At 42.4% G+C, this 25,480-nt stretch overlaps 1 protein-coding gene across 1 annotated transcript in view; it reads right to left on the bottom strand.

The window, feature by feature from the left end:
• Positions 1-1,900: 1,900 nt before the first annotated feature.
• Positions 1,901-25,480, bottom strand: part of LOC123511981 (contactin-3-like) — a 165,903-nt gene continuing 142,323 nt past the window's right edge. Inside the window, exons 9-16 of the mRNA XM_045268090.1 lie at positions 19,812-19,945; positions 15,680-15,830; positions 13,778-13,923; positions 9,066-9,231; positions 7,930-8,045; positions 5,089-5,290; positions 4,099-4,386; positions 1,901-3,123 (exon numbers count right to left, since the gene is read on the bottom strand). Coding sequence (XP_045124025.1) covers positions 2,048-3,123; positions 4,099-4,386; positions 5,089-5,290; positions 7,930-8,045; positions 9,066-9,231; positions 13,778-13,923; positions 15,680-15,830; positions 19,812-19,945 — 2,279 coding nt within the window. The 3' untranslated portion in view covers positions 1,901-2,047. The remainder of the gene's footprint in view (positions 3,124-4,098; positions 4,387-5,088; positions 5,291-7,929; positions 8,046-9,065; positions 9,232-13,777; positions 13,924-15,679; positions 15,831-19,811; positions 19,946-25,480) is intronic.

Here is a 25,480-nt window from a genome sequence, read left to right on the forward strand (position 1 = left end):
TTTTTCCCCTTATTTCTTAGGTCAGTGGTTTTGTATGATCCATCTTATCTTTCCCTGCGGTGGCATTTTTAGCTTTCCTTTGTCGCAGCGTCCTCCCAATATTTCTTCTTTACATCCTGTGTTTTGAGGGCATGCACATTCCTCCTTCTTTATTCAGGACCCGTGTATCTTTCCTATTCGTCTTAACTTGCTTCCGTTTTTCCTTCACATATCTGTTTTGTTTTGTTTTTTTTCATTGCTTTTCTTGATTTGCCTCTTTTTTTCCTTTCACTTATTTTTTTTTTTTTTTTAGTTTGGTGCAACGACTCGTGTTTTTTTTTGTTGAATTTTCTTTGTTGTTTTGCTGTTTGTAGTTTTTTGTTTGTTTTTCGTTTTGTTTTCGTTCTTATTCTTAATTTGTTTTCTTTTTCAGTCACGTATCTGTTCTTTTTTCTATAGTGTAACGATTTTTGTGGTTTCTAGTTTGTAATTTTTTTTTTTCATTTTTCTTTTCTTTTTTTCTGCATTCCTATTCTTAAGTTGTTTCCTTTTTTTTTTTTCTTTCAGGTATTTGTTTTATTTTGTTTGGTGTAACGATTTGTGTGTTTTTTTTTATTTAAATTTTCTTTTTGTTTATTTTGTTTATCTTTCTTTTGTTTTCCATTCCTATTCTTAATTTGCTTTTTTTTTCTCCCACGTGTCTGTTTTGTTTCGTTTTTTAATTGAATTTTTGTGCTGTTTTTTCTTTAGTTATTGTTCTTCGTTTTTTTTTCCTATTCTTAATTTGCTTTTTTTTTCTTTCACGTATTTATTTTGTTTTGTTTGGCGTAGAGACGCGTGGTTTTTATTGAATTTTCTTTGTTGTTTATTTAGTTTTTGTTCATCGTTCTTTTTTCATTCCTATTCGTCTTAATTTGTTTTCTTTTTCCTTCACGTATCTGTTTCGTTTGATTTGGTGTAATGATTATTTTATTGAATTTTTGTGGTTTGTAGTTTTTTTTTTTTTTTTTTAATTTTTCGTTTTTTTTTCATTCCTATTCTTAATTTACTTCCTTTTTTCCTTCACGTATCTATTTTGTTTGGTTTGGTGTAACGATTCGTGTTGTTGATTTTAATGCCTTTTCTTTGTGGGTTATTTGTAGTTTGTTTTATTTATCGTTCTTCGTTAAATTTTCTTTTTTTTTTTGTCTGTATTTTACTTCTGTTTGAATTCTCCAGTTTTTTTTTTCTCCATATATTGAATAAATTTTCATAGTTTGTCACAAATTCTCTTTTGTTGCTAAGTTTTGTTTATTATGTCCTATCTCTTCACAGAATTATCAGTCTCTCTCTCTCTCTCTCTCTCTCTCTCTCTCTCTCTCTCTCTCTCTCTCTCTCTCTCTCTCTCTCTCTCTCTCTCTCTCTCTCTCTCTCTCTTTTTCTCTCTCCTTCATTGGTAATTTCAGCACGTTACCTTACCTGTCCCCACGCTCCCCTACCACCTCTCATTTGAGGCAGGGGTGTGTGTGTGCCGGGCCCTGCCTCTCCTGGCCCTGATTCCCTCTCTGCTGGCGCGTCCGTCGAAGTCACTCCCTGGACGTGGGGTCGCTTTGAGCCTTTCTTTGATGTTGAACTTTAGGTTGATGCACTATTTCATACCTTACCGCCCCAGACCACCTAAAGGAATAATAAATGAGGGATCCAGTTCGGGGAAGCAAAATAAAGTACCTTAGACAAACTACCTGGGCTGAGTTGTTGCAAGTTGAGGGATAAATAAGACACACGGTAGCGAAAAGTGGAATAAACGTTGTTTGCCGTGGAGGAAGGGGAGGTGGAGGTACAGTGGGGGTCTCTGGGAGCGTCCTGTGGGGTCAGGTGGGAGGTGTTACTCTCTGAGGGGAGGTAAAGGACCTGCAGGGGGACTCCACTTTCCCCCTGGATATGCGGGTGTATCTGGGAGGCGAGACGCGTGAGTGTTCCTCCTGTGTCACATGAAACTCCCCCTCTGGGCAGCGTGGCGGTGTAGGGCAGGCTGGTGGTGGAGTGGTGGTGGTGCTGGTGGTGGTGGTGTTGGTGGTGCGCGGGGTGGTTAGCGTAAAGCACAGTGGTGGTGGGGGTGGCGTTCTGCGGGAGGTGTGGTAGTGTGGTGATGCACTGTGGCAGGGAGGTAGTGGAGGCAGAGATGGTGTTGCGCCGCGGTGGTGGCGGCGGTGGCTGTGTGTTGACGACGCCCTCCTGAAGGTGGCGTGGCAGGCTGGGGTCGCCTGCCAGGGTGTAGGTGCCGTGGGGGATGGTGATGGTGTACTGCGGGGTGGTGCGGAGCAGCAGGGCGGAGGTGCGAAGCTGTGGGGGCTGGGGGCTGATGGGGGTCTGCAGGGAGGCTCGACAATGGGGAGAGCGGCCATGTGTGGGAGTGTGGTGGGGTACATGGGCTGGGGGAGGGTGACGGTGTGGATCTGTGGGTGCAGTGGCTGTGGTGGGGGTGGGTGGCGGGGTGTGCGGCGCTGTGTGGGGAGAGATGGTGCTGGGAGTGCTGGGGGGAGTGGGGCTGTGTCTGGCATGGTGGTGCGGGGGAGGTGTGCCCTGGGGGAGGTGTCAGGTGTACGTAGGGCCCGATGAGCGGGGAAGGGACCTGTGTGGTGTTCCCCTGGGGGCGTGGGGCGTCACTCTGTGGGTTGAGAGGCGACACTGCAGGCTGGAGAGACTCAAACGTCTGGTCCTCTGTCTGTCCTGCTGCGTCCTGGGTGGTGTCTGGCCCCTGGTGGCACTCTGCTGGCATTGCGGGCTGGGGCTGTTGGGCGGGGACTGGTGGGGGCACCTCCAGACCCAGCGCCTGACTCTCCACGGTTAACACGGCCTGGGTGTCCCGGGTCATGACGGGCTGGGATCCTCGCCGCCGCAGATTCCGCAAGCTGAGCCGCGACAGTCTTGAGGGGGAATGAACCTCCACCCTGGGCGTCGTCACGTCATCCGCCTCCACCTCCAGCACGTGCACAGGCCCCCCGCGGCACGAGGCGGCCCGGGGGCGTATGCCTCTGGGGGAGCTACCGCCGGGGGCACTGCGGGTGGAGGACTTGCGCATGAGGGGAGAGGAGCGGCGGGAGGAGCGGGCGGAGGTTACTTGCGTCACCACCACGGGCCCCGGGGAGAAGGTGGTGAGCAGCTCTGTGGTGAGACGGAGGGAGACAAGAGGGAGTGAGCAATAGTAACAACGGGAGATAACGATAGTGAGACAATGAGAGATAATGAATGAGAGAAAACTGGTAAACTAACTGACTGATAGATTCATGGACTTAGTGATGGACTGACTGATTGACTGATTGACTGATTGACTGATTGATTGAGTGGTATTGGTATTTTGGTGCCGAGAAGAGAAAGGAGAGAAAAAAAAGAGAACGGAGAAAATGATGAGAGTGAAGGAAAGTAGCAAAGCAGAAGAAAGGAATTGAGAGAGAGAGAGAGAGAGAGAGAGAGAGAGAGAGAGAGAGAGAGAGAGAGAGAGAGAGAGAGAGAGAGAGAGAGAGGAAAAGAAGATTAGATAAGACAGTGAAGGAGAGTGAGTGAAGGAGATAAAATGAGGCAGTGGGTGTGGAGAGATGAGGGACTTAATGAGGGAGAGGAGACACGGAGGGGAGTGAAGGAGATAATGTAAGGTGATTAAGTTACGTGAGGAAGAGAGAGAGAGAGAGAGAGAGAGAGAGAGAGAGAGAGAGAGAGAGAGAGAGAGGAGAGAGTGAGAGGTGAGTGCCAAGGAGGAGGAGGAGGAGGAGGAGAAGGGAACAAATATTATGAGAGGTGAAAACAAAGTGATTATCTACCAAGGCCATGGGGAAAACAGTGTGATCTCTCTCTCTCTCTCTCTCTCTCTCTCTCTCTCTCTCTCTCTCTCTCTCTCTCTTTCTTTCTTTCTTTCTTTCTTTCTTTCTTTCTTTCTTTCTCTCTCTCTCTCTCTCTCTCTCTCTCTCTCTCTCTCTCTCTCTCTCTCTCTCTCTCTCTCTCTCTCTCTCTCTCTCCTCTCTCTCTCTCTCCACTCCTTTCGCTCCCAAACTTATAAGAAACACGTCAAAGCAAATTGGTGTGTGTGTGTGTGTGTGTGTGTGTGTGTGTGTGTGTGTGTGTGTGTGCGTGTGCGTGACTCACCACACGAGGGGGGGCTGCTTCCTCCATAGGGCTGGAACAGAACCCCAGGGGACGGTCTTTCCAGCAGTGAATCCCTCGACACATTATGGTGGTGGTGGTGGTGGGCCTTCCCTGGTGAGCTGGCGTGGCCTCTACGGGCGCGGCAGGTCACTACGCCCGCCACCACCACCGCCACGCCCACCACCACGCCCACCACGGCCCCCGATACCACGACACTCAAGGGCGTACCTCCAGGGCCCCTGGGTGAGTCTGTCGGCTGGGGTGCGTCCTCCCCTGGCTTTTTGACTGCTGGGAGAAGAGAGAGAGAGAGAGAGAGAGAGAGAGAGAGAGAGAGAGAGAGAGAGAGAGAGAGAGAGAGAGAGAGAGAGAGAGAGAGAGAGAGAGAGAGGTACACAGAACACAGACAGAATGAGCAAGCAGGCACACACACACACACACACACACACACACACACACACACACACACACACACACACACACACACACACACACACACACACACACACACACACACACACACACACACACAACACACACACACACACACACACACACACACACACACACACACACACACACACACACACACACACACACACACACACACACACACACCGCTAGTGTAGTGGTTAGCAGGCTCGACTCACAATCGAGAGGGCCGGGTTCGAGTCCCGGTAAGCGGCGAGGCAAATGGGCAAGCCTCTTAATGTGTGGCCCCTGTTCAGCTAGCAGTAAATAGGTACGGGATGCAACTCGAGGGGTTGTGGCCTCGCTGTCCCGGTGTGTGGAGTGTGGTGTGGTGTCAGTCCTACCCGAAGATCGGTCTATGAGCTCTGAGCTCGCTCCGTAATGGGGAAGACTGGTGACCAGCGGATGACCGTGGTGAATTACACACACACACACACACACACACACACACACACACACACACACACACACACACACACACACACACACACACGTCCAGGTACATAGATGGACGAGACTTACGTTCAACAGGTACTCTCTCCGGGGCGACCTGCTCTGCCTTGGGTGTGTGAGTGCGCAGGTTGAGGAGTGTGTCCGGGCCCCTGCCCTTAGCGTGCGAGGCGTGCAGGACCAGCGTGTAGTCCCGACCAGGCGCCAGGGAGGTCAGGTTGAAGCGAGGCACTGAGTTGTTGAAGGTTGCTGCTACTAACCCGCCTTCCCTCACCTGTGTAAGTTGATGGATTGTAAGAGAGGTATTGGTAAGAGTCACATCACTTCACCTCACCTCACCTCACCTAACGTAACTCTCCCTTACCTGTATAAATTGATGGATCGTAAAGGAGGAGTGCTGGGAAGCCTCACCTCACCTAATCGTACCTAACCTAACCTAACCTAACCTAACCTTACCTTACCTTATCTTACCTTACCTTACCTTATCTAGCCTAACCGTCCCCTGGGGTTCTGTTCCAGCCCTATGGAGGAAGCAGCCCCCCCTCGTGTGGTGAGTGAGTCTCTAACCTAAACCAATCCTCCTTTACCTGTATAGCTTTATGGATTTTTATTTATGTCCTAGGGGGAAGCCAGGTAAGGGTAACAAAAATGATAAAAGAAAAAGGCCTACTTAGTTTCCAGCTCCCTTTGAAGGTCTGAATGAGTTAATAAGTGAGAGATGACGGGAAACCTAACCTAATCTTAATCTTAACCTTAATCTTATTCTTTATCTAACATTACTTTATCCTAACCTAACCTAACCTATCCTAACCAAACCAATTACTATCCTACCTTCCCTCACCGTGATTGCTTGGTTGATAAATGGTATGGGAAAGGAACTATAAGGAGGCTGTTACTATTACGCCTTGCCTCACCTGTATAGAGTTGATTGGGTGTTCTATAGTGTAGGTAAGGTAAGGGAGGGAAGTGATGAGAGGGGAAGAGAGGTAAAAAGGACGTAAGAAACTAGAAATACGATGGGCTAGAGAGAGAGAGAGAGAGAGAGAGAGAGAGAGAGAGAGAGACGTTTGATGTATAGATTTGGTCAGTTTTTGAGTCACTGGTTCTTTGTTCTTCTTCTACTACTACTACTACTACTACTACTACTACTACTACTACTACTACTACTACTACTACTACTACTACTACTACTACTACTCTCTACTCTTCTCTCTCTCTCTCTCTCTCTCTCTCTCTCTCTCTCTCTCTCTCTCTCTCTCTCTCTCTCTCTCTCTCTCTCTCTCTCTCTCTCTCTCTCTCTCTCTCTCTCTCTCTCTCTCTCTCTGTTTAAATTGGCCTCCACGTTTGGCCTCGTTACCCTCGTCCCTGTCCCGCGCCTCGTCCTGTTCGACTTTCGCAACGTGTAATCAGTTCGTGTGTCACTGGCTTCCCCTCGTTCGTTTGCCCTCCCCCCCCCTCTCTCTCTCTCTCTCTCTCTCTCTCTCTCTCTCTCTCTCTCTCTCTCTCTCTCTCTCTCTCTCTCTCTCTCTCTCTCTCTCTCTCTCTCTCTCTCTCTCTCTCCGCCATCCAGTGTGCGGGAGGAAGGGCAGGATGAGGTGATGGGGTGATGAGGGGAGGGGGTGAGGGGTGATGTGGTTGCCTGTTCAATTTTTTCCCCTCTCAAGTTTATCCTCCCCTCATGAAACTTTTTCCATAATGCATCTCTCTCTCTCTCTCTCTCTCTCTCTCTCTCTCTCTCTCTCTCTCTCTCTCTCTCTCTCTCTCTCTCTCTCTCTCTCTCTCTCTCTCTCTCTCTCTCTCTCTCTCTCTCTCTCTCTCTCTCTCTGGACCGTTCAATTACTTATCAGAGAGAGAGAGAGAGAGAGAGAGAGAGAGAGAGAGAGAGAGAGAGAGAGAGACGGACGGCTGCCTAGAGGTTTCCCTATGGTAGAGAAAAGTTTTGTTATCCTCGCTTGAAAGTTTAGTTTTTCCCAGTAAGTTCCCTTTTAGTGTAATATTCCTCCTCTACCTTCCCGGAACTCCCCTGAGCGAGGCATGAAGTTCTCGGTGAAGTTTTCCTCTCTCAAGTTCATGTACAAAATTTGAAGTCTATATTCCAACTCTAATAAATTTCTCCCCCTTGTGTCCCGTCTACAATTTTGAGATCCTGCTGACTTCATTAAACTTCTGAGATATTTTTGATCATGTCTTTTTTTTTTAATTTTACTTTACTTTTTTTCTGTTCCTGTCCCAAAAAGATTCTATACTGTAGGCAGTTTTTTTTTCTTATTGGCTATTCATTATAGATGTTCGTGATAAAAAGTATTTGAATTTTATCTCAAAACTTTCTTTTTCATAACTTCTTGCCACGAATATTTTTTTTTTTTTTTTTTTCAGCTGTTGTTGATGTTCTAAGTTTCCTATCTGTGCTCTAGTTTTAGTAAGTTTCCTCCTCATATTCACACTGAAGGTAAGAAGAAACGTCACCAAATTCTCCTTAACAGAAACTAACAAAACATTTAATTAAAGGAAGGAAGAATGTCACGAATAGTCACTGAAACAACATCCTTAAAAAAAGTAAAAAAAAAAAAAAAAAGTCACTAAACGATGCGAAACACACACACACACACACACACACACACACACACACACACACACACACACACACACACACACACACACACACACACACACATTCCAATCTTAAAAAAAAAACACCCATGAATATTTTTACAACAATGCTCATAAAACATAACATCCTATCAAGAGATCCTTACCTTTACCTGCAAATGACAGGTAGATCCAGTAATTACCGAGCCAGCCACCAGTTACCAGTCATTTCTTCACAGAAACAACACAATCCACCTTGAAAATCACCTGAGAATCGCCTATCGTAAAGTAAAAATCGACAGGTGAATGACGCCACACGCTCACCTGGATATGATAAGTGTTTGCCAAGTGCCCAGGTGACGTGACATCCTCGCAGGTGACGCTGGCTGAGTCCGCTGTGACGTCATGGTGGTAACAGCCAGTCAGGGGGCTTGGGTCTCCTGATGAGGTAAGGGGGGGGGTATTATAGGGGAATAGGAGGAGGGGTGATAAAGAAGGAAGCAAGGAAAAGTTTATAATGGGAGGCTGTTTAGAAAAGAACGTGTGTTTATCTCTCTCTCTCTCTCTCTCTCTCTCTCTCTCTCTCTCTCTCTCTCTCTCTCTCTCTCTCTCTCTCTCTCCTATCGTCATTTATTCTTATTCCTGTCTTCTTTTTACTCCTTCCGCTTTCGTTTTCCTCCTCCCTCCTCTTCGTTTATCCTTATTCTTCCCTCCATCTTTCTTCCTTCGTTCCGCGTGACCTCCATTACTTTTATTTACCTTCCCTCCCTCCTTCCCTCCTTCCCTCCTTTCCTCAGCCTCACTTTATCTCTCTTTCCCCTCCCTCTCCACTCTCTCTTTCTTCCCATTCCTACGTTCCTCCTGTCATCCTGTCCCTCTCATGTTTTCTTTTTTTTTTCCTTTGTTTTATTCCCTCCCTCCTCTGCCTTCTATTTCTTTTTTATTTTGTGTCTTTCTCTATTCTCCCATCCGTCCTTTACCTTTCTCCTCCATTTCTTTCTTTAATTTCCCCATGGTCTTCAATTTTCTCTCTCTCTCTCTCTCTCTCTCTCTCTCTCTCTCTCTCTCTCTCTCTCTCTCTCTCTCTCTCTCTCTCTCTCTCTCTCTCTCTCTCTCTCTCTCTCTCTCTCTCTCTCTCTCTCTCTCTCTCTCTCTTTCCTTTCCTTTCCTTTCCTTTCCTTCGTTTTTCTATCTCTTCCGTTTCGTTTCCCTCAAATAATGACGCAATAATCACTCCTCCTATCTTCCTCCTCCCTTCCTTACCCTTTCTTTTTCCTCCGGCACCTCCTTCCCCCTTCCTTAATCACCCAATAATCACCCTCCTATCTCTTCTTCCCTTCCCTTCCATTATTTTTCTCCACCCTCCCTCCCCAAACCCCTTCTACTCAATTACCAAAGAATCACTCCTCTATCCTTCTCTCCTTCTAACTCTCATCCTTTTTCACTCTCAGTTTCCTTACCCACAATTCGAATGGCAAAGACACACGGGTGGTCAGCCTTCCCCAGGTCGTTCCTTGGTTGACACTCTGCCCGCATGGCGCCCTGGGTGGTGCTCAGGTTCCCCTCCGCCGTGGCCCATCCGGTGGAGGTCAGCCTGGAGTCATCGTGTTGCAGGGGAGACCGCAGCTTGTTAGGGAAGAAAGAGACACTTGTGGTCAAAAAGTGTGGGTTTAGTTTTGGGTTAGGTTGTATTGTTTAGTGGGTTCTTATCCTTGGTCTGGGTTCGTTTGTGTTGTTAGTGTTGTTTTTATCATTCTGCTTTTTTTTTCCCAGTGTTTTGTGATTGTAATTATTTTATCTAATTTTTTTGTTGTTTGAGAGGAGGACTGGTGAAGAGTAACTAAAATATAAAGAAAAAAAGCCCCACTCAGTTGCCAGTCCCCTTACAGTGTTGTGGTTCAGCTTTCATTTATATTATTGAGTGAGTTTTCATTCTCCTCTGTTTATCTCTGTGTTGTTGGTGTTTTTTTTCATTCTCCTCTAATTGTTTGTGTTTCAGGTTAGTGTGGTTTCTGTATTCAATGTTTTTATCTCATTCTAATTATTTTGTCTCAATGTCGAAGCTTTTCATTCTCTTCTGGTTAATTTTGTTTTGTTAGTGTTTTTTTCATTCTTCTATGGATTATGTTTGTTTTGGATGGTGTGGTTTCTATATTCAATGTTTTTTTTTCTCTCATTCTAATTATTTTGCCTCATTCTCGTGGTTCTGTGTTCGTTGGTAGTACTTGGTGGCTTTTCATTCTCCTCCGGTTAATTTTGTTTTGTTAGTGTTTTTTTTTTTATTCTTCTATTTGTTTGTGTTTCAGGTTAGTGCGGTTTCTGTATTCAGTGTTTATGTGTCATCCTAATTACTTTGTCTCAGTGTTGTGGTTCTGATTTCGTTTGGATTATTAATTAACTTATCATTCTCCTCTGGTTCACTTTTGTATTAGTGTTGCTTTTACATTCTGCTGTGGTAGTTGTGTTGCTAGTGTTGTTTTTTACATTCTTCTCTGGTTAGTTGTGTTATTTTTACATTCTTCTGTGGTTGTTTTTTATTTGTTTATTTTTAAGATAGTGTGGCTTCCATATTCAGTGTTCTTATGTCATTCTAACTATTTTGTCTCAGTGGCGTTCCTTCGTTTAGTGTTCTTAGTTCATTTTAACTGCTCTGTTCTTCGTGTATTAGTCTTTTTTAAGGAGATTATCACTCATTGTGTATAACCTTATATTTGTTAGTGTCGTTCCTATGTTTAGTGTTCTTACGTCATTCTAGTCATTCTACCTCCCTATCTCTCAGTTTTTTTTGTTTTTGTTTTTAAGAGTATCGCTTATTGTGTTTGTCTCATTTCGTGTCCTATATTTTAGTGTTCTTATGTCATTTTAACCACCTTCTCTCAGTTCTCAGTCTTTTATTTAAGGAGATTCTCTATTTAAGCTTCCCTCTTCTTAACCTCCCTGATACGTTAACAGTGTCCCAGTCATCAGGATTTCTAATGATCGTCACGCACGTGCTTCCTTTTTCTCAAGTCTGGTTCGTTGAATCCGTCCCAAGTTTTTAAGATTAACACTCCCATTACGTTTATCCTGCATCCTTCATCCTGACTCCTGATTGGGTGACAGTCCCTCATAAGATTTTGCAAGGAGACTCTCTATAAGGAGTTAAGGTTGACGAGAAGCACCAGACGCAGTGTTAGGGGAATAATGGGGTGTTTTAAGAGATTTTAGGTTGTTATGGGTTTGTAAGGGAGATTTTAAGAGGGTTTCTAAGGGAATTATGGGTTTTTAAGAGGATTTCTAAGGGAATTATGGGTTTTTAAGAAGGTTTCTAAGGGAATTACGGGTTTTAAAGAGGGTTGTAAGGGAATTATGGGTTTTAAGAGGGTTTCTAAAGGAATCAATGGTTTTTAAAAGGGTTTCTAAGGAATTATTGGGTTTTAAGAGGGTTTCTAAGTGAATTATGGGTTTTAAGAGGGTTTAGGGATTTTTTAAGTGCAGGTTGCTATATAGAGTGTAGCCGCGGCACAGGGGAGGTCACTGCTCGCTTGGTCAGTGTTTATGGAGGGAGTGATTGATGGCGGCGCTGGAGGTGAGATGAGGAGAGCAAATGTTTGGCGATCAAGTGGTGAGGTCATGAGAGAATATTTCTTTGTTTACGGACATGTAAAATGGAGAAAACTCATTTATGTGCAGCTATGTAGAAGTAAAACAGGAATAGTGATCAACAGGAGGCAGTGAAAGGACAGGCGAAATTAGGCTTAAGGACATGTTTGGAAGAAAAAAAATTAATGTGCATATCCGAAAATGTTTGGTGTTCAGGTGGTGAGATCACTAGAGAATATTTTCATAGCGGCTTACAGACATAGGTAATGGAAGAGAAAAGTTAATGTGTATATCCGTGAAAATAAAGCAAATAGGAATCAACAAGAGGGAGTGAAAGTACAGGGAAGTTGTGGTGTTTGGATGAGAAGGAAGAATATAAGTTTAGTGTTCAGGTGGTGAGATCACTAGAGAATATTTTCATAGCGGCTTACGGACATATAAGATGGGAAACAAAACCGTATGTGTATCTCCGTGAAAATAAAATAAATAAGAATCACAAGAGGCAGTAAAAGGACAGAGAAGTTAGCGGTGTTTGGATGAAAAAGAAGGATATATGTTTGGTGTTCAGGTGGTGAGATCACTAGAGAATATTTTCATAGCGGCTTACGGACATATACAATGGAAAACAAAAAACCTTATGTGCTTCTCTGTGAAAATAAAAAATGAGAATGAACAAGTTATGATGAAAGGACAGGGAAGTTATATATAGTGGTGTTCCGATAAGAAGGAAGAGTATTGCCCTGTTTTAGAAATAAAGTCCAGATTCTTCAACGCTGCTTTTAACGATATGATGGAAAAATATAAGGAGTGATTGCCTAACTAGTGGATTGTTATGAAAGGATTCTATAATAAGAGGAAAAAAAACTTGCGTCGTTTGAAAATAGTCCTAGAAAAATTTTAAGCCTGCTAAGAATATGAAATAAAAAAAAAATAACGTGTATCGCCTTGAAAATAAAAGAAAGAATTAGAGATAATGAAAGGATAGTGAAGTTAGGAGTGATGAAATGAAAAGGAAGAATTTTGGTCAGTGTAGAAGTAAATTTCAGTTTCTTAAAAGCTACTTTTAACAGTATCCTGGAAAGATTAATAGAATAGAATGTGCACATGATAATACAAAAACAACTTGTCAAAAAAAAAATAAATAAATAAACCTATTAAGGATATAAAAAAAAAGAAAACGTATGTGCATCTCCGTAAAAGTAAAACCAATATGAATCAACAAAGATAATGAAAGGACAGGGAAGTTGCATTAGTATTGGCCAGTTTAGAAATAAAGTCCACATATTTAAACGCTACTTTCAACAATATGCTGGAAAAATTATAAGGATTTTCAGGGACGATTGCCTAACAAGTGAAGGATTCTACACATAATAATAATAAAAAAAAAAACGTGCCCTTTGAAAATAATCCTAAAAAAAACAACAACTTCAAACCTGTTAAGAATATGACTGTAGGGAGAAGCAGAAGAGCCTGATGGATTTAAAGCCTCAAAACACAGAGATCATATAGCACAAAAACACTATTAACCAACGAAGAATAGATAAAATAACTTGAAGGTCGTACAATTAAGATAGAGAAATTTAGAAAGGTGATGGGAAGGAAATTATGAGAGAAAAAGCAAAGAGAGAAAGGGAGAATAAATAAAAAGTGAAAAATAGTGTTGTGTGTGAGAGTAAAAGAGAGAAAAGGAGAGAAAAAGGAGAGTATGTTAGAGGGTTGAGTGTACGGTGATTTTAAGGGTGAGGGAGGGGAGCAATATGGCAAGCATTATCTGTAGGGGAGCTTGTCGGGGAGAGGAAAAGGAGCATTAAAGGGAGTTGCAGTATAAATGATATAGATTACTCATACATGGCCGGCGAATAATTCTTGCTCATGAATATTCAGGAGAGAGAGAGAGAGAGAGAGAGAGAGAGAGAGAGAGAGAGAGAGAGAGAGAGAGAGAGAGAGAGATACACACACACCAATTTAAAGGCAAACTGAAGCAGAGTCAAAAGTTTTTCTCGTGTCGTCGTAAATTAGTTAAGAAATGTATGTGTAATTGTGTCTAATATTATTTTGTTTGTTCCTCGTTTACGCTTTAGAAAATGGCCAGAGAGAGAGAGAGAGAGAGAGAGAGAGAGAGAGAGAGAGAGAGAGAGAGAGAGAGAGAGAGAGAGAGACCTAAACATGCCCATTTATAAGTCATCTTGTTTTATGCATATTACTTTCTTCTCTATAAATCCATGGAAGGAGGAAGAGGAAGAAGAAGAAATAGTAGAAGGAGAAGAAGAAGAAGAAGAAATAGTAGAAGAAGAAAAAAACGTAGAAGAAAAGTAGAATAAGAAGAAGAAAGAGTAGACAAAGAAGAAAAGTAGAAGAAGAAATAGTAATAGAAGAAGAAGAAAAATAATAATAATAATAATAATAATAATAATAATAAGAAGAAGAAGAGAGGAGGAGGAGGAGGAGGAGGAGGAGGAGGAGGAGGAAAGGAAACATTATAATCTGCACACGACTCCAGCTTTCATAAATCCAGAGGTGAAATGAAACGCAAAAATTGAATCACGAATAACGAAACACGAGTCACGGAACAGAATGGCCACCAACTTACTTGCGTCATGTTTGCAGTGAAGGTGACTTTCTCCCAGGTGAAGGTGACGTCAGGGGGGGAGGCGAGGACCTTGCACTCCATCCTCACCCTCTCCCCCACCACCGCCAGCTCCTCCTTCACCCCCTCCCACGCGCACACCGGGGGAACTGTTGGGGAGGAAAGGAGAGGGAAAAAATAAGATCAGCTAAGTGAAGGATGGAGAAAGATATTATAGAGTTAGATTAAGTTACTGGAAGGGAAAAGGGAAGGGAAGGGAAGGGAAGGAAAGGGGAGGGAAGGGAAAGTAGGGTAGGGGAGGGAAGGAGAAAGGGAAGGGAGGGGATGGGAGGGGAAAGGAGAGGGTAGAGATAAAATTAGCGAAGTGAAGGATTGTGAAGTGTTAGTGGATAGAAGAGGAAAGGAGGTGAGGGAGATGAGGGGAGAGAAGAGGAGAGGAGAGGAGAGGAGAGGAGAGGAAAAGGGTGAGAAATGATTAGTAAAGTGAAGGATGTGGAAAGATTAGTAGCTTATTTTATTTTAGGTTAGGTTAGTGGAGAGAAGGGGAAGGTGAAAAGAAAGGAGAGGGAGGGGAGAAGGGAGAGGGGATGGCAGGGGAGAGATAAGATTAGCAAAAGTGAAGGATGGGAAAGATATTAGTTTATTTTTAGTTTAGGTTAGATCAAAGGAAGGAGAGAGGAGGGAAGGGAAGAGAGGTTTGTTATTAGCAAAGTGGAGGATATTTAAGGATACTGATTTATATTAGGTTAGGTTAAGGAGAGATGTGTTAAAGATTGAAGGGAAAAGATTGAAGGGAAAAGATTGAAGGGAAAAAATTAAAGGGAAAAGAATGAAGGGAGAAGAGAGAAGAAAAGGCATATGAATGATTTAAAGGGAGGGAAGGAAAGCTATGTGAAGGAAAGATATATAAAACTAAGACAAGGGAAAGGCACGAAAGGGGAAAGGAAGCGGAAAAAAAAAGATAGATGAAGGATATAAAGGAAGGCATCACCTATAAAAAACTATATTATGGAGTGAAGGGAAAAGGAATAGGACAATGGATAAAAGAAACGTGACTTGCATTAGGTCACGTTAAAGGAAAAAAAATAGGACAAAAGAGTAAAAAAAAAAAAAAAAGGAAAATGAATACCAGAAAAAAAAAAAAACAGGAAAAGGAGGATCATCGAGAAAAAGTAAAGAATGAAAACAAAATATAGATAAATAGGGAAGAGAAAATAAAAAGATGAAGGGAGTAAGACAAAGAATGATAGTAAACGTGAAAGAGGAAATAGAGAGAATATACGAAAGGGGAGATAAAACGGAGAGCATGGAAGGGAGGAAGGGAGGAGTGAAGGAAGAAAGATGAAGAGAGTGGAGGTGACAGAGAGCAAATTTGATAAAGGGAGAGAGAAAAAAAAAAAAAAAAATGAGAACAGAGGGGGGAATACATAGGCATATATTGGAGACACAGATGCCAGTGGGTTGATTTGTTGCTCTGAAACTATGGAATCTGTAAAAGAGAGAGAGAGAGAGAGAGAGAGAGAGAGAGAGAGAGAGAGAGAGAGAGAGAGAGAGAGAGAGAGAGAGAGAGAAAGAAATGAAATGTAAATGACTATATGAGAGAGAGAAAAAGTGAGAGTGCAAAATGACAAATAAAGGGAGAGAGAGAGAGAGAGAGAGAGAGAGAGAGAGAGAGAGAGAGAGAGAGAGAGAGAGAGAGATTGACTGACTGACTGACTAACTGACTTTTCTGAAACGAGAGTAATGAAATGACGTAGACAGACAGGGAAACTGACACACACACACACACACACACACACACACACACACACACACACACACACACACACACACACACACACACACACACACACACACACACACACACACACACACACACACACACACACACACACACACACTTACAGTCAATATGTAGAGGCACGGCGTTGCTCTGGCCATCTCCTTCAGAATTTGAGGCAACACAGGTGTATAAGCCAGCGTCCTTATGAGTCACCTCCAGAAGGGTGAGAGACTGACCGCTCTCCACCACGTTAGCGCGATGCAGTGGCCTTCCCTAGAGAGAGAGAGAGAGAGAGAGAGAGAGAGAGAGAGAGAGAGAGAGAGAGAGAGAATTTAATTTAGTGTGTTTAGTGACATTGGTGATGGATGGGTGGTGTTAAAATGGTGTGTGTGTGTGTGTGTGTGTGTGTGTGTGTGTGTGTGTGTGTGTGTGTGTGTGTGTGTGTTTGTGTGTTTGTGTTTGCTCCCATGTCCTCACGTTCAAATTTTCGACGCTCATCCATCACACACACACACACACACACACACACACACACACACACACACACACACACACACACACACACACACACACACACACACACACACACACACACACACACACACACACACACTAAACAAGATTCATTCACCTTTTCATCTAGACTTTGACCTCCTCCTCCTCCTCCTCCTCCTCCTCCTCCTCTGCGGTCAATAACGTTACCAACAAAGACAACTGAATATTTAACGTCACACTTCACCTGACACACCTGAGCAAGGATTCTAAAGGTGTACCTGTCCATTGATCGCCACAGACAGGGAGGAGGTGAGGGGCGACGGGAGGAGAGAGGGAGAGAGAGGGAGAGCGAAGGAGAGGGAGGGAGAGGTAAGGAGGGAGGGAGACAGAGAGAGTGAGGGTAACGAAAGGCTGACAGAGATTTATGCATCCAGACAAATAGAGGAACATAAATAACAGAGAGAGAGAGAGAGAGAGAGAGAGAGAGAGAGAGAGAGAGAGAGAGAGAGAGTAATCTTCCTAGTGTTTTGCTTCCTAATAGCAATTCAACTTTTTTTTCTATTATATCCGAAACAAAATACAATGAGATCTCTTAGTCCATTAATAACACGCTTGTCTGTCTTTTATCTCTCTCTCTCTCTCTCTCTCTCTCTCTCTCTCTCTCTCTCTCTCTCTCTCTCTCTCTCTCGTGACTCAGGTGTACAAATTATTGATAAGGTCACATCTGGAATAACTCGTCACCACATCAATTAATCAGCGGTGACCTGGTGACATACTCGTACTCGCTGGCCCACCCGCTGGTTGGCCCACTCGCTGCGTTAAGTGGGAGCGTGATTTCCTGATTAACAACCTGTCCATTACCGTATCGAGTGACTAATTGAGATACGATGTTAATGCAAGCTCGTGTTCACATAAGCAGTACTTTAATATTCCAACATGAGCCTCAGTGTTGTGTTTTGTCATTATTGTTGTTTCTGGGAATACAAAGGGAGAGAAAACATGTTATTGCGATATAGGTAGAGTACAGAGTGGTGTGTTTGGTTTGCTGCCATTCAAAGAGGCTTTTATAAATAATATACTGGTTTGTCTATATATTTTTCTCTGAATTTTTGTATTTCAGAACTTGCCTTTTAAAAGTTTACCTGATATGTATTGAAATTTAGATTATAATTTGCATTTAAACAAGAGCAAACATAGGTAAATCACCTGTTGTAGGTATTTTCATATAAAGGCAGTTTTTCCATAGGGGAATGTACTTTTTAGCTATAAATTTACCTGATTTATATTGAAATTGATACTATAAATTATATGTCCAGTAGGTACGTACAAATTACCTTTTATAGTTATTTTAATGTAAAGGCAATTAGATCAAGTGGGAAATATTCAACACAGCAATTTATTCTCACCGAAATGGAACATTTTTCACCGGAAATTATTGAGAGGATGGGAAGGCATTTTTTGATAGCAGTAATACGCTTACACTCCAAGCCTTGTTTTAATGGACACACGTTAAAGCTGAACATGAACTAGTAAAGACTGAAGTGACTTGTGCCAACTCTTATCAAGAAAAATATAAAAAATATTCAGTGACAAATCAGACAAATGCGTTATCAGGAATTGATAATGCGGATGGTAAGTTCATGAACCAACCATGAACGTAGAAACGAGAAGAGAGGTGCGTGAAGGTAGAGAAGTGATTTAGAACTCAGAGTATGTACATGAGCTTAAAATTTCACAAACCCGTCATAAGCACAGAGAAGAGTGATGAGGGAAAGGTAGATGAAAAAAAAAAAACTTAAGCTCATCCTTCAACCAGTGAGACATATTGAAGAGGATTATTAGTGGAGTAATAAGCTAACGAACCAATCCTAAGCGTGAAAACGAAGAGAGGAAGACATAAGTATAGAAAGGAACAAGTTTATCCATCAATCAACCAATGAGACACGCTGGTCAAGGCGAAGGGGCGGGTCTTAAAAATCAAATAGCCAATCACAATCATAGAAAAATGGAGGGAGGAAGAGAGGAAGAGAGGAGAAGCTGACACATAAATCAAATACGTCCAATCATCACAAACAGGTGGAGGTGATTCGCCAAGTTCAAGAGAGCATGAAAAGTGACTGATGCTCAAGAGAAAGGGGAGGGAGAGCTTCTAACTGATAAAGTAAATAGTAAATAAAGGTAAAGTGAATAGTAAGAATATATGTATGGCAAATTGACGGGAAGTGTGATAGGACGCTGTGCTCATGAACGAATCAATCAAAACAATCTGAAAAAAATGAGGATGTGCAGCTTACAAATTAACGAAGGAAATAGAATTAACACACATCGACTGGACAAATAGAGGCGGGATTAATTCACGAAGTTAACACGGACAGGGACAAGCGGCGGCCCATATAAATTAGTGAACCAATTAGCACCCCGCACAAAAAGAGGGGACATATAGTTTACAAATTAACAAACAAACCAAACATTTGCATGCCTCTACTGGGCTGATGGAGGGAATGATTCACTAACCTCTTCATTACTGGGACACATTTTTTTTACCTTAAGATTTGTGTACGATTAGACCATTTTATTGACTTTAGGAAGATAAGTGGCCTGAGTCTTCACTATTTTCACTATTTTTAACTCTGTAAATCAACAAATAGTAAGCAAAATGGATATGGAAACGCGTCATGGCACTGAAGGGGTTTGGGTAACACAGCTGTGGGTAAAGTGGCAACAGTTTTTAGTTATTTGTCATTAAAAACCAATAAAGACGCGAGATATTGGACATGTTTAGAGATAGAGATACAGTACACACCTTGCATCAGCTAGTGTTTCCCTACCACCTACACGGATACTAGCGACCTTAACCTGGCAAATGAAAAATAGAGACAAGTGGGGTTTTTATTCTCCAAGGTAGCGCGGGTAGTGGTAAGAAGACTGGGCGTGCGAATTTGTAGTCGAATAATTACTGGCCAATGAAAAAGATCAAATAAGCGAGTAAATGAAAGAAAACAAGTAAATCAAGTAAGCAAGTAGGTCAAAATAAGGTAATAGAGGAGTTAATTTGATAAGGTAACACGATAAATCAGAAAGAGGCAGGACTTATAAGACAGTTGAATAATAAATGTAAAATGAAATATAAACCATGACAAAATTATTTATGTAAAAGCTAAAAAAAGAATAATAAAGAATAAATGTTAGATAAAAGATAGTGACATGATAATATACAGTAAGATATAAACCATGATAGAGTGATCGATGTAAAAGCTAACAAACCAAATAAACGAACAGATAGAGAAGAGAAACTTAGGCACCAAATTAACACAGACAAGAGACAAGTGACGAACCTTATGAAATAGCCAAAACAATAAAAACAATAATAAAAAAAAACAGAATGTAACACGAACAGAATACATGGATGAAAGAAAAAGAGGAGAACATTAACACAGACAGTCACGAACCTTATAAAACACAAAAAAAAAAATAAAGAAAAATAAAGAAAACGAAATATAACACGAACAAAATATACGGATGAACGAACAGAGGACAAGTGACGAGCCTTATAAGATAACAAAAAAAAAAATAAATAAATAAAATAAAGAAATATAACACTCCAGGATATATAGATGAGCTAACACAAGGGAAACAGATCCAACAAATTAACAGTGATTAGTAAAGGAGTCAATTAGGCGGCGGCTACATGCACGGAATAAACCAATACAGGGTGGGCTAATGTGGCGAGGTGAGGTGGACACGGCTCGCTTCACTCACGTTCAACAGGAAAGTAAAGTTGTACGCAGGTGGGTTGGCGCGCGCTGAGCAGGTGAGGCTGGCTGAATCCCCCGCCTCAAGCCCTGCCTCGCTTCCTTCACCGCCCTCTATGCTGATGCTAGCCTGGGGCACGTCTGGGGAAGGAGGGAGAAGGGGGGAGAGTTAGTGTGTGTGTATGTAGTAATGGTTGTCTGTGTGTGTGTGTGTGTGTGTGTGTGTGTGTGTTTTGAAGGTATTTTGACTTTTTGTGTGTTGTTTTTATTGTTTTTGTTGTAATTATTTAGTTCTGATTATTTTTGTTATTGTTGTTGCTGCTATTGTTGTTGTTGTTGTTGTTGTTGTTGTTGTTGTTGTTGTTGTTGTTGTTGTTGTTGTTGTTGTTACATATTAAATCTGATCTCCCAACTCTCTCTCTCTCTCTCTCTCTCTCTCTCTCTCTCTCTCTCTCTCTCTCTCTCTCTCTCTCTCTCTCTCTCTCTCTCTCTCTCTCTCTCTCTCTCTCTCTCTCAATTCATCACATAACTCTTCCTCCAATACTCCGCCGCAATCTTCCTCCGAGCATCCTTTTTCCTCCTGTCCTTCTCTCCGTCACTCCCATTTTTCCTTCCTCTCAACATACTCTTTACTCTCCAATATTCTTACCGCTCTCCTCCTCTCCTTTCCTCCTTCCCTCCTTTCTTCCTCCCCTCCTTTCTTCCTCCCCTCCTCTTCTCCTTCTCTCCTTCCCTCCTTTCTTTCGTGTTTTCTTCTATTTCTTTTTTTTCTTCCACATTTCTTAATTTCTTTCCATGTTTCCCTTCTTTCCTCCTTTTTTTCTCTTCATTGTTTCCTCTTCTATCTTCTTTCTCCTCCCTCAATATTCCTTCTGCATTATTTCTCTCTCTCTCTCTCTTTCTCTCTCTCTCTCTCTCTCTCTCTCTCTCTCTCTCTCGCCGTTGTTTCCTCCTTCCCTTACTGTTTCCTCCTCCCTCAATGTCCCTTCCTTCTCTCCACTATTTGTTTCCCTCAATATTTCCTCCCTTCCTTGCCTTCCTTCCTCCTTTTGTTTCCTCCTTCCTTTCCTCCGTGTTTCCTCCTTCCCTCCAAGTTTTCTCTCCTCTCTTCCTTTCCCACCTTTTTTTTCTCCTCTCCATGTTTTCCCTATCCACTCCTTTCCTTTACCTCATGTTCTCTCTTTCCCTCCTCCGTTCCACCATGTTTCCTCCACCTATTCCTTTCCTTTCCCTCTTCTTTCCTTAGTATTTCCTTCTCTCTCTTCTTTTCCTTTCTTTTCCATCCTTCTTGTTTCCTTTTCCTTCCCTCCATTTGTCCTCCATCCACTCTCTCCCTTTCGCTTTCGTTTCCTCCTCTCCGTGTTTCCTCCACCCACTCTCTCCCTTTCCCTCTGGTTCCCTTCTTCTCTCCGTATTTCCTCCATTCACTCCTTTTTTTTCCATTCCCTCCCTCTTTGTTTCCTTCTCCTTCCCACCATGTCTCCCCAATCCACTCCCTTCCTTTCCCTCTTCCCTCCTTCCGTCCGTGTTTCCTCCCTTCCTCCATGTCTCCTCCACTGTCTTCCTTCCTTTCCCTCCCTCCGTGTTTCCTCCTCTCACTTTCTTCCTTTCCCTCCCTTCTTTTTTCCTTCTGTTCCTTCATATTTCCTCCACTCATTCCCTTCCTTTTCCTTCATGTTTCCTCTGTTCCTCCATGTTTCCTCCTTGTTCCTTTTCTTTCCTCCATGTCTTCCCTACCCACTCCCTTCCTTCCCTCTTCCCTCTCCCTCTCCTTGCCTCCGTGTTTTCCCCATCCACTCTCTTCTTTCTCTCTTTCCTCTCCTTCCCTCCGTGTTTCCCCCATCCCACTCCCTTCCTTACTCTCTTCCCTCTCCTTCCAACTGTGTCTCCCCCACCCACTCCTTCCTTTCCCTCTTCCTCTCCTCCCATCCATGTTTCCCCCATCCACTCTCCTCTTCTTCCCTCCTTCCCTCCGTGTTTCCTCCACCGCCGGAGGGGAGGCCGGGCGAACAATACCTTTAGATTTAGGAATAATCCGATAATTTGGTCCCGGGAACACCAGAATATCCACATTGGAGGAAAGGAGGTGGGGGGAGTGGAGGAAAAAGGAGGAGGAGGAGGAGAGGGAAGAAAAGGGAGAGGAGGGAAAATTATGGGAAGAAGGAAAAGAGGAAAGGACGGATGGAGGAAAGGAAGAGGAGGAGGAGGAGGAGGAAGATATGGGAGGTGAAAAGGAAGATGAGGGGAAACGAGGGAAGAAGGAACAGAGAAAGGGTGCTAAAAGAAAGTGGAGATGGAAGGAAGAAAAAGGTGAGAAAGAAGATGAGGGGAAAGAGAGGGAAGGAGGGAAGGAAGAAAAGATGTAAAAGGAGGAGAGGAGAGGGAAGAAAAAGGAGGTGAAAAGGAAGATAAGTGAAAAGGAGGAGAAAAGCAGGAGGTGAAGGAGAAGAAAGGAGATTAGTGAAATGGAAGAAGGAAAAGAGGAAATGGGATATGGAGGAAATTGAGAGCGAATGGAGGAAAGGAAGTTATGAAGAGGAAAATGAGGAATGGAAGAAAGGAGAGAAAAAAAGTAAAATAGAGAGATGGGAAGATGTGAAATGATGAGAAAAAGAGAGCAAAGGAGAGAATAAATGAAAGAAATAGTAAATAATTAGAAAAATGAGAGAAATTAAGAGAAAAAAAAAGAGAAAGTGAAATGAAGGAGAGAGAAACAGAAAGAAAAAAGATAGATAAACAGAAAGAAAAAAAAACGAAATGGAAAAAGAGAGCAGGGTAAGGAAACGAAAGAAGTAAAAGTAAGAGGGTTGAGGAAATGAGGAAGGAGAAGAGGAAAAGAAAAGTTGGGAGGACAAGTATGAGAAATGGCTGAAGGAAAGGAAGGTTGAGGAGAAGCAACACGCCTGGAAACTTTGTATTACAGGAGGAGGAGGAGGAGGAGGAGGAGGAGGAGGAGGAGGAGGAGGAGGAGGAGGAGGAGGAGGAGGAGGAGGAGGAAGATGTATTGACAGGAAATGAGGAGGTAGCGAAAGAGATAAAAAGAACACGAGACTAAAGAGATAGGAAGGAAAACTTATTGACGCGAGAAGAGAGTGAGAGTGAGAGAGTGAGTGAGAGAGAGGGAGAGGGAATTACGTTAGTTCACTTGCTTCATTACCTCCAAGACGGACCTTCGCAGACCGCTAGGATGAAGGTTCGTTCTTATTTTACTTGTCCACTCAGGGATGAGAGAGAGAGAGAGAGAGAGAGAGAGGAGGTGGAGAGGAGTGGAGAGAGGAGCTTAATTGCTGTCCAGGTATTATCTCTCTCTCTCTCTCTCTCTCTCTCTCTCTCTCTCTCTCTCTCTCTCTCTCTCTCTCTCTCTCTCTCTCTCTCTCTCCTTTATCCTCAGCAAATGTCACAAGTTTTGCAATATATATTCTTGTCTGGCTTTCTCGTCTCCTATCATCTTTTCTTCCATTCCTTCTTTCCTTCCTCTCTTCCCTTTTTCCTTCCTTCCTTCTCTTCTCTCCGTCTTGCCTCACTTTACTTTTCATTTTCTCTCTTCTCTCCGAATCATCTTCTTCCGTTCTACTGTTTCCCTTATTTTTATTTTGCATTCTTTCTTTCTTTTCTTTCTTTCTCCTTTCCGTTCTTTAGTTTTCCTGTTTTACTCGTATATCCTCTTTCCCTCCTTTCTCTTCTCTATTCAGTAAATATGGGATTCTCTCTCTCTCTCTCTCTCTCTCTCTCTCTCTCTCTCTCTCTCTCTCTCTCTCTCTCTCTCTCTCTCTCTCTCTCTCTCTCTCTCTCTCTCTCTCTCTTTAGTCCATCAACGCTTCAAACATTTACATCTCTCTCTCTCCGTCTCTCCTTTTCTCTCCTTTCTTTCTTCACTTAGCATTTCCTCCTCCTCTTCCTCCTCTTTAGCATTTCCTCCTGCTCTTCCTCTCTCCCTCTTTACTTTCTTTTTTTTGTAGACACATTTCTCTCTCTCTCTCTCTCTCTCTCTCTCTCTCTCTCTCTCATGCATTTTTTTCCTTTCTCTTTCTTTCATCTCCTTTCGTTATTTTTTTTTCCTTCTTTCCTTCTTTCTTCTTTCCCTTTAACTGTTTTGTCCTCTCTCCCAAGTGACTTTCCCTGGTGTTGTGTTTCCTCCCTCTCTCCTCATCCTTATCTCTCCCATACTCCCCCTCTCCTTCCCTCTCCCTCCCTCTCCTTTCCTCCCTCATTCCTCCTATTACATCTATCCCTTTTCTCTCCCTTTTTTTATCACACCTCTGAGAATTATAGGTCATGGTGTCATTTTCCTCCCTTCCTCTCCCTCTCCCTCTCCCTCTCCCTCTCTCTCCCTCTCCCTTGTGATTCAGTGCTTGGTTTCCTGTTTCCTCCTCCCTTGCCTCCTCTCTTCTTTCACATTTTCCTCCATTCCTGTATGACGTATTTTGTGTTCTCTTTCTCTCTCTGTCTCTCTCTTTCTCTTATTTGTGTTTTTTCTATGCCCTTCTTTTGCTTCCTCGTACTACTACTACTGCTACTGCTGCTACTACTACTACTACTACTACTACTACTACTACTACTACTACTACTCTACTCTACTCTACTCTCTCTCTCTCTCTCTCTCTCTCTCTCTCTCTCTCTCTCTCTCTCTCTCTCTCTCTCTCTCTCTCTCTCTCTCTCTCTCTCTCTCTCTCTCTCTCTCTCTCTCTCTCTCTCTCTCTCTCTCTCTCTCTCTTCACATTCACATTTTCATCTCACTATCTTTCTTTTCTTTTATTTTCCACCTCTTGTTTACTTTCCTACTTTCCCATTTTCTTCCCTTCTGTTTCCTTAGTTCTCATTTTCTTTTCTTTTTTTTCGCTCTTTTATTGTCTGTGAATAATTGTTTTTTACTATCCATCTCTTTCGTTTAATTATTTTTTGCAGTTTTCATTCTTCATTCCTTCCTTTTTCCTTGTATATCCTTTATTTTTTGACATCCTTTTCATTTTGTTTCTCTTTATCCTCATATCTCTTTCTTCTCCTTACCTATTGCTTGTCTCTTATCACTCTCTCCCCTCTTCTTATCGCCCTATGCAACTTTTTTATTTTATTTTTCCATCTGAGTATTGTTACAGTTTTATTATACATTTCCTTATCGTTAATTTATTTCTCTCTACAAATCCTTTTTTTTTTTTTTTCGTGGGCAAGTTTCAAAGCTCTACAATTTCCTCTTAGTAAATGGTTTTCTGTTAATTTTTCTAACAATACTTCATTCTGTCTACCAATCCTTTTCTTTTCGTATTTCTAAGCTGTACAATGTCATATTATTACGTACTTTTACTGAATCCTGAGTAATTGTGGTGTATTTTGCTGTATTTTTGTAAGCTGTAGAGTTTCATGTTGTTACTTATTCAACATTACTGAATATTATGGCGTTGTATTTTGCTGTATTCCAAAGATGTATAAATTTCGATTACCTATTTTTTGAGTTACTAATGAATAAAAGTGTTATATTTTGCTGTGTTTCCAATAAGTATGAATTCGAATCACCTATTTTCTAGTTACTAATGAATATAGCGGTGTTGTTTTTAGCTATATTCCTAAGATATATAAATTCGGAACACTTGTATTTAGTTAGTCACGATCTTACGGTGTTGTATTTTTCTCTGTTCCCAAAATGTATAAATTCGAACACCAGTTTTCTAGTTTTTAATG

The sequence above is a fragment of the Portunus trituberculatus genome, chromosome 32 (genome assembly GCF_017591435.1).
Source record: "Portunus trituberculatus isolate SZX2019 chromosome 32, ASM1759143v1, whole genome shotgun sequence".
Classification (NCBI taxonomy): domain Eukaryota; kingdom Metazoa; phylum Arthropoda; class Malacostraca; order Decapoda; family Portunidae; genus Portunus; species Portunus trituberculatus.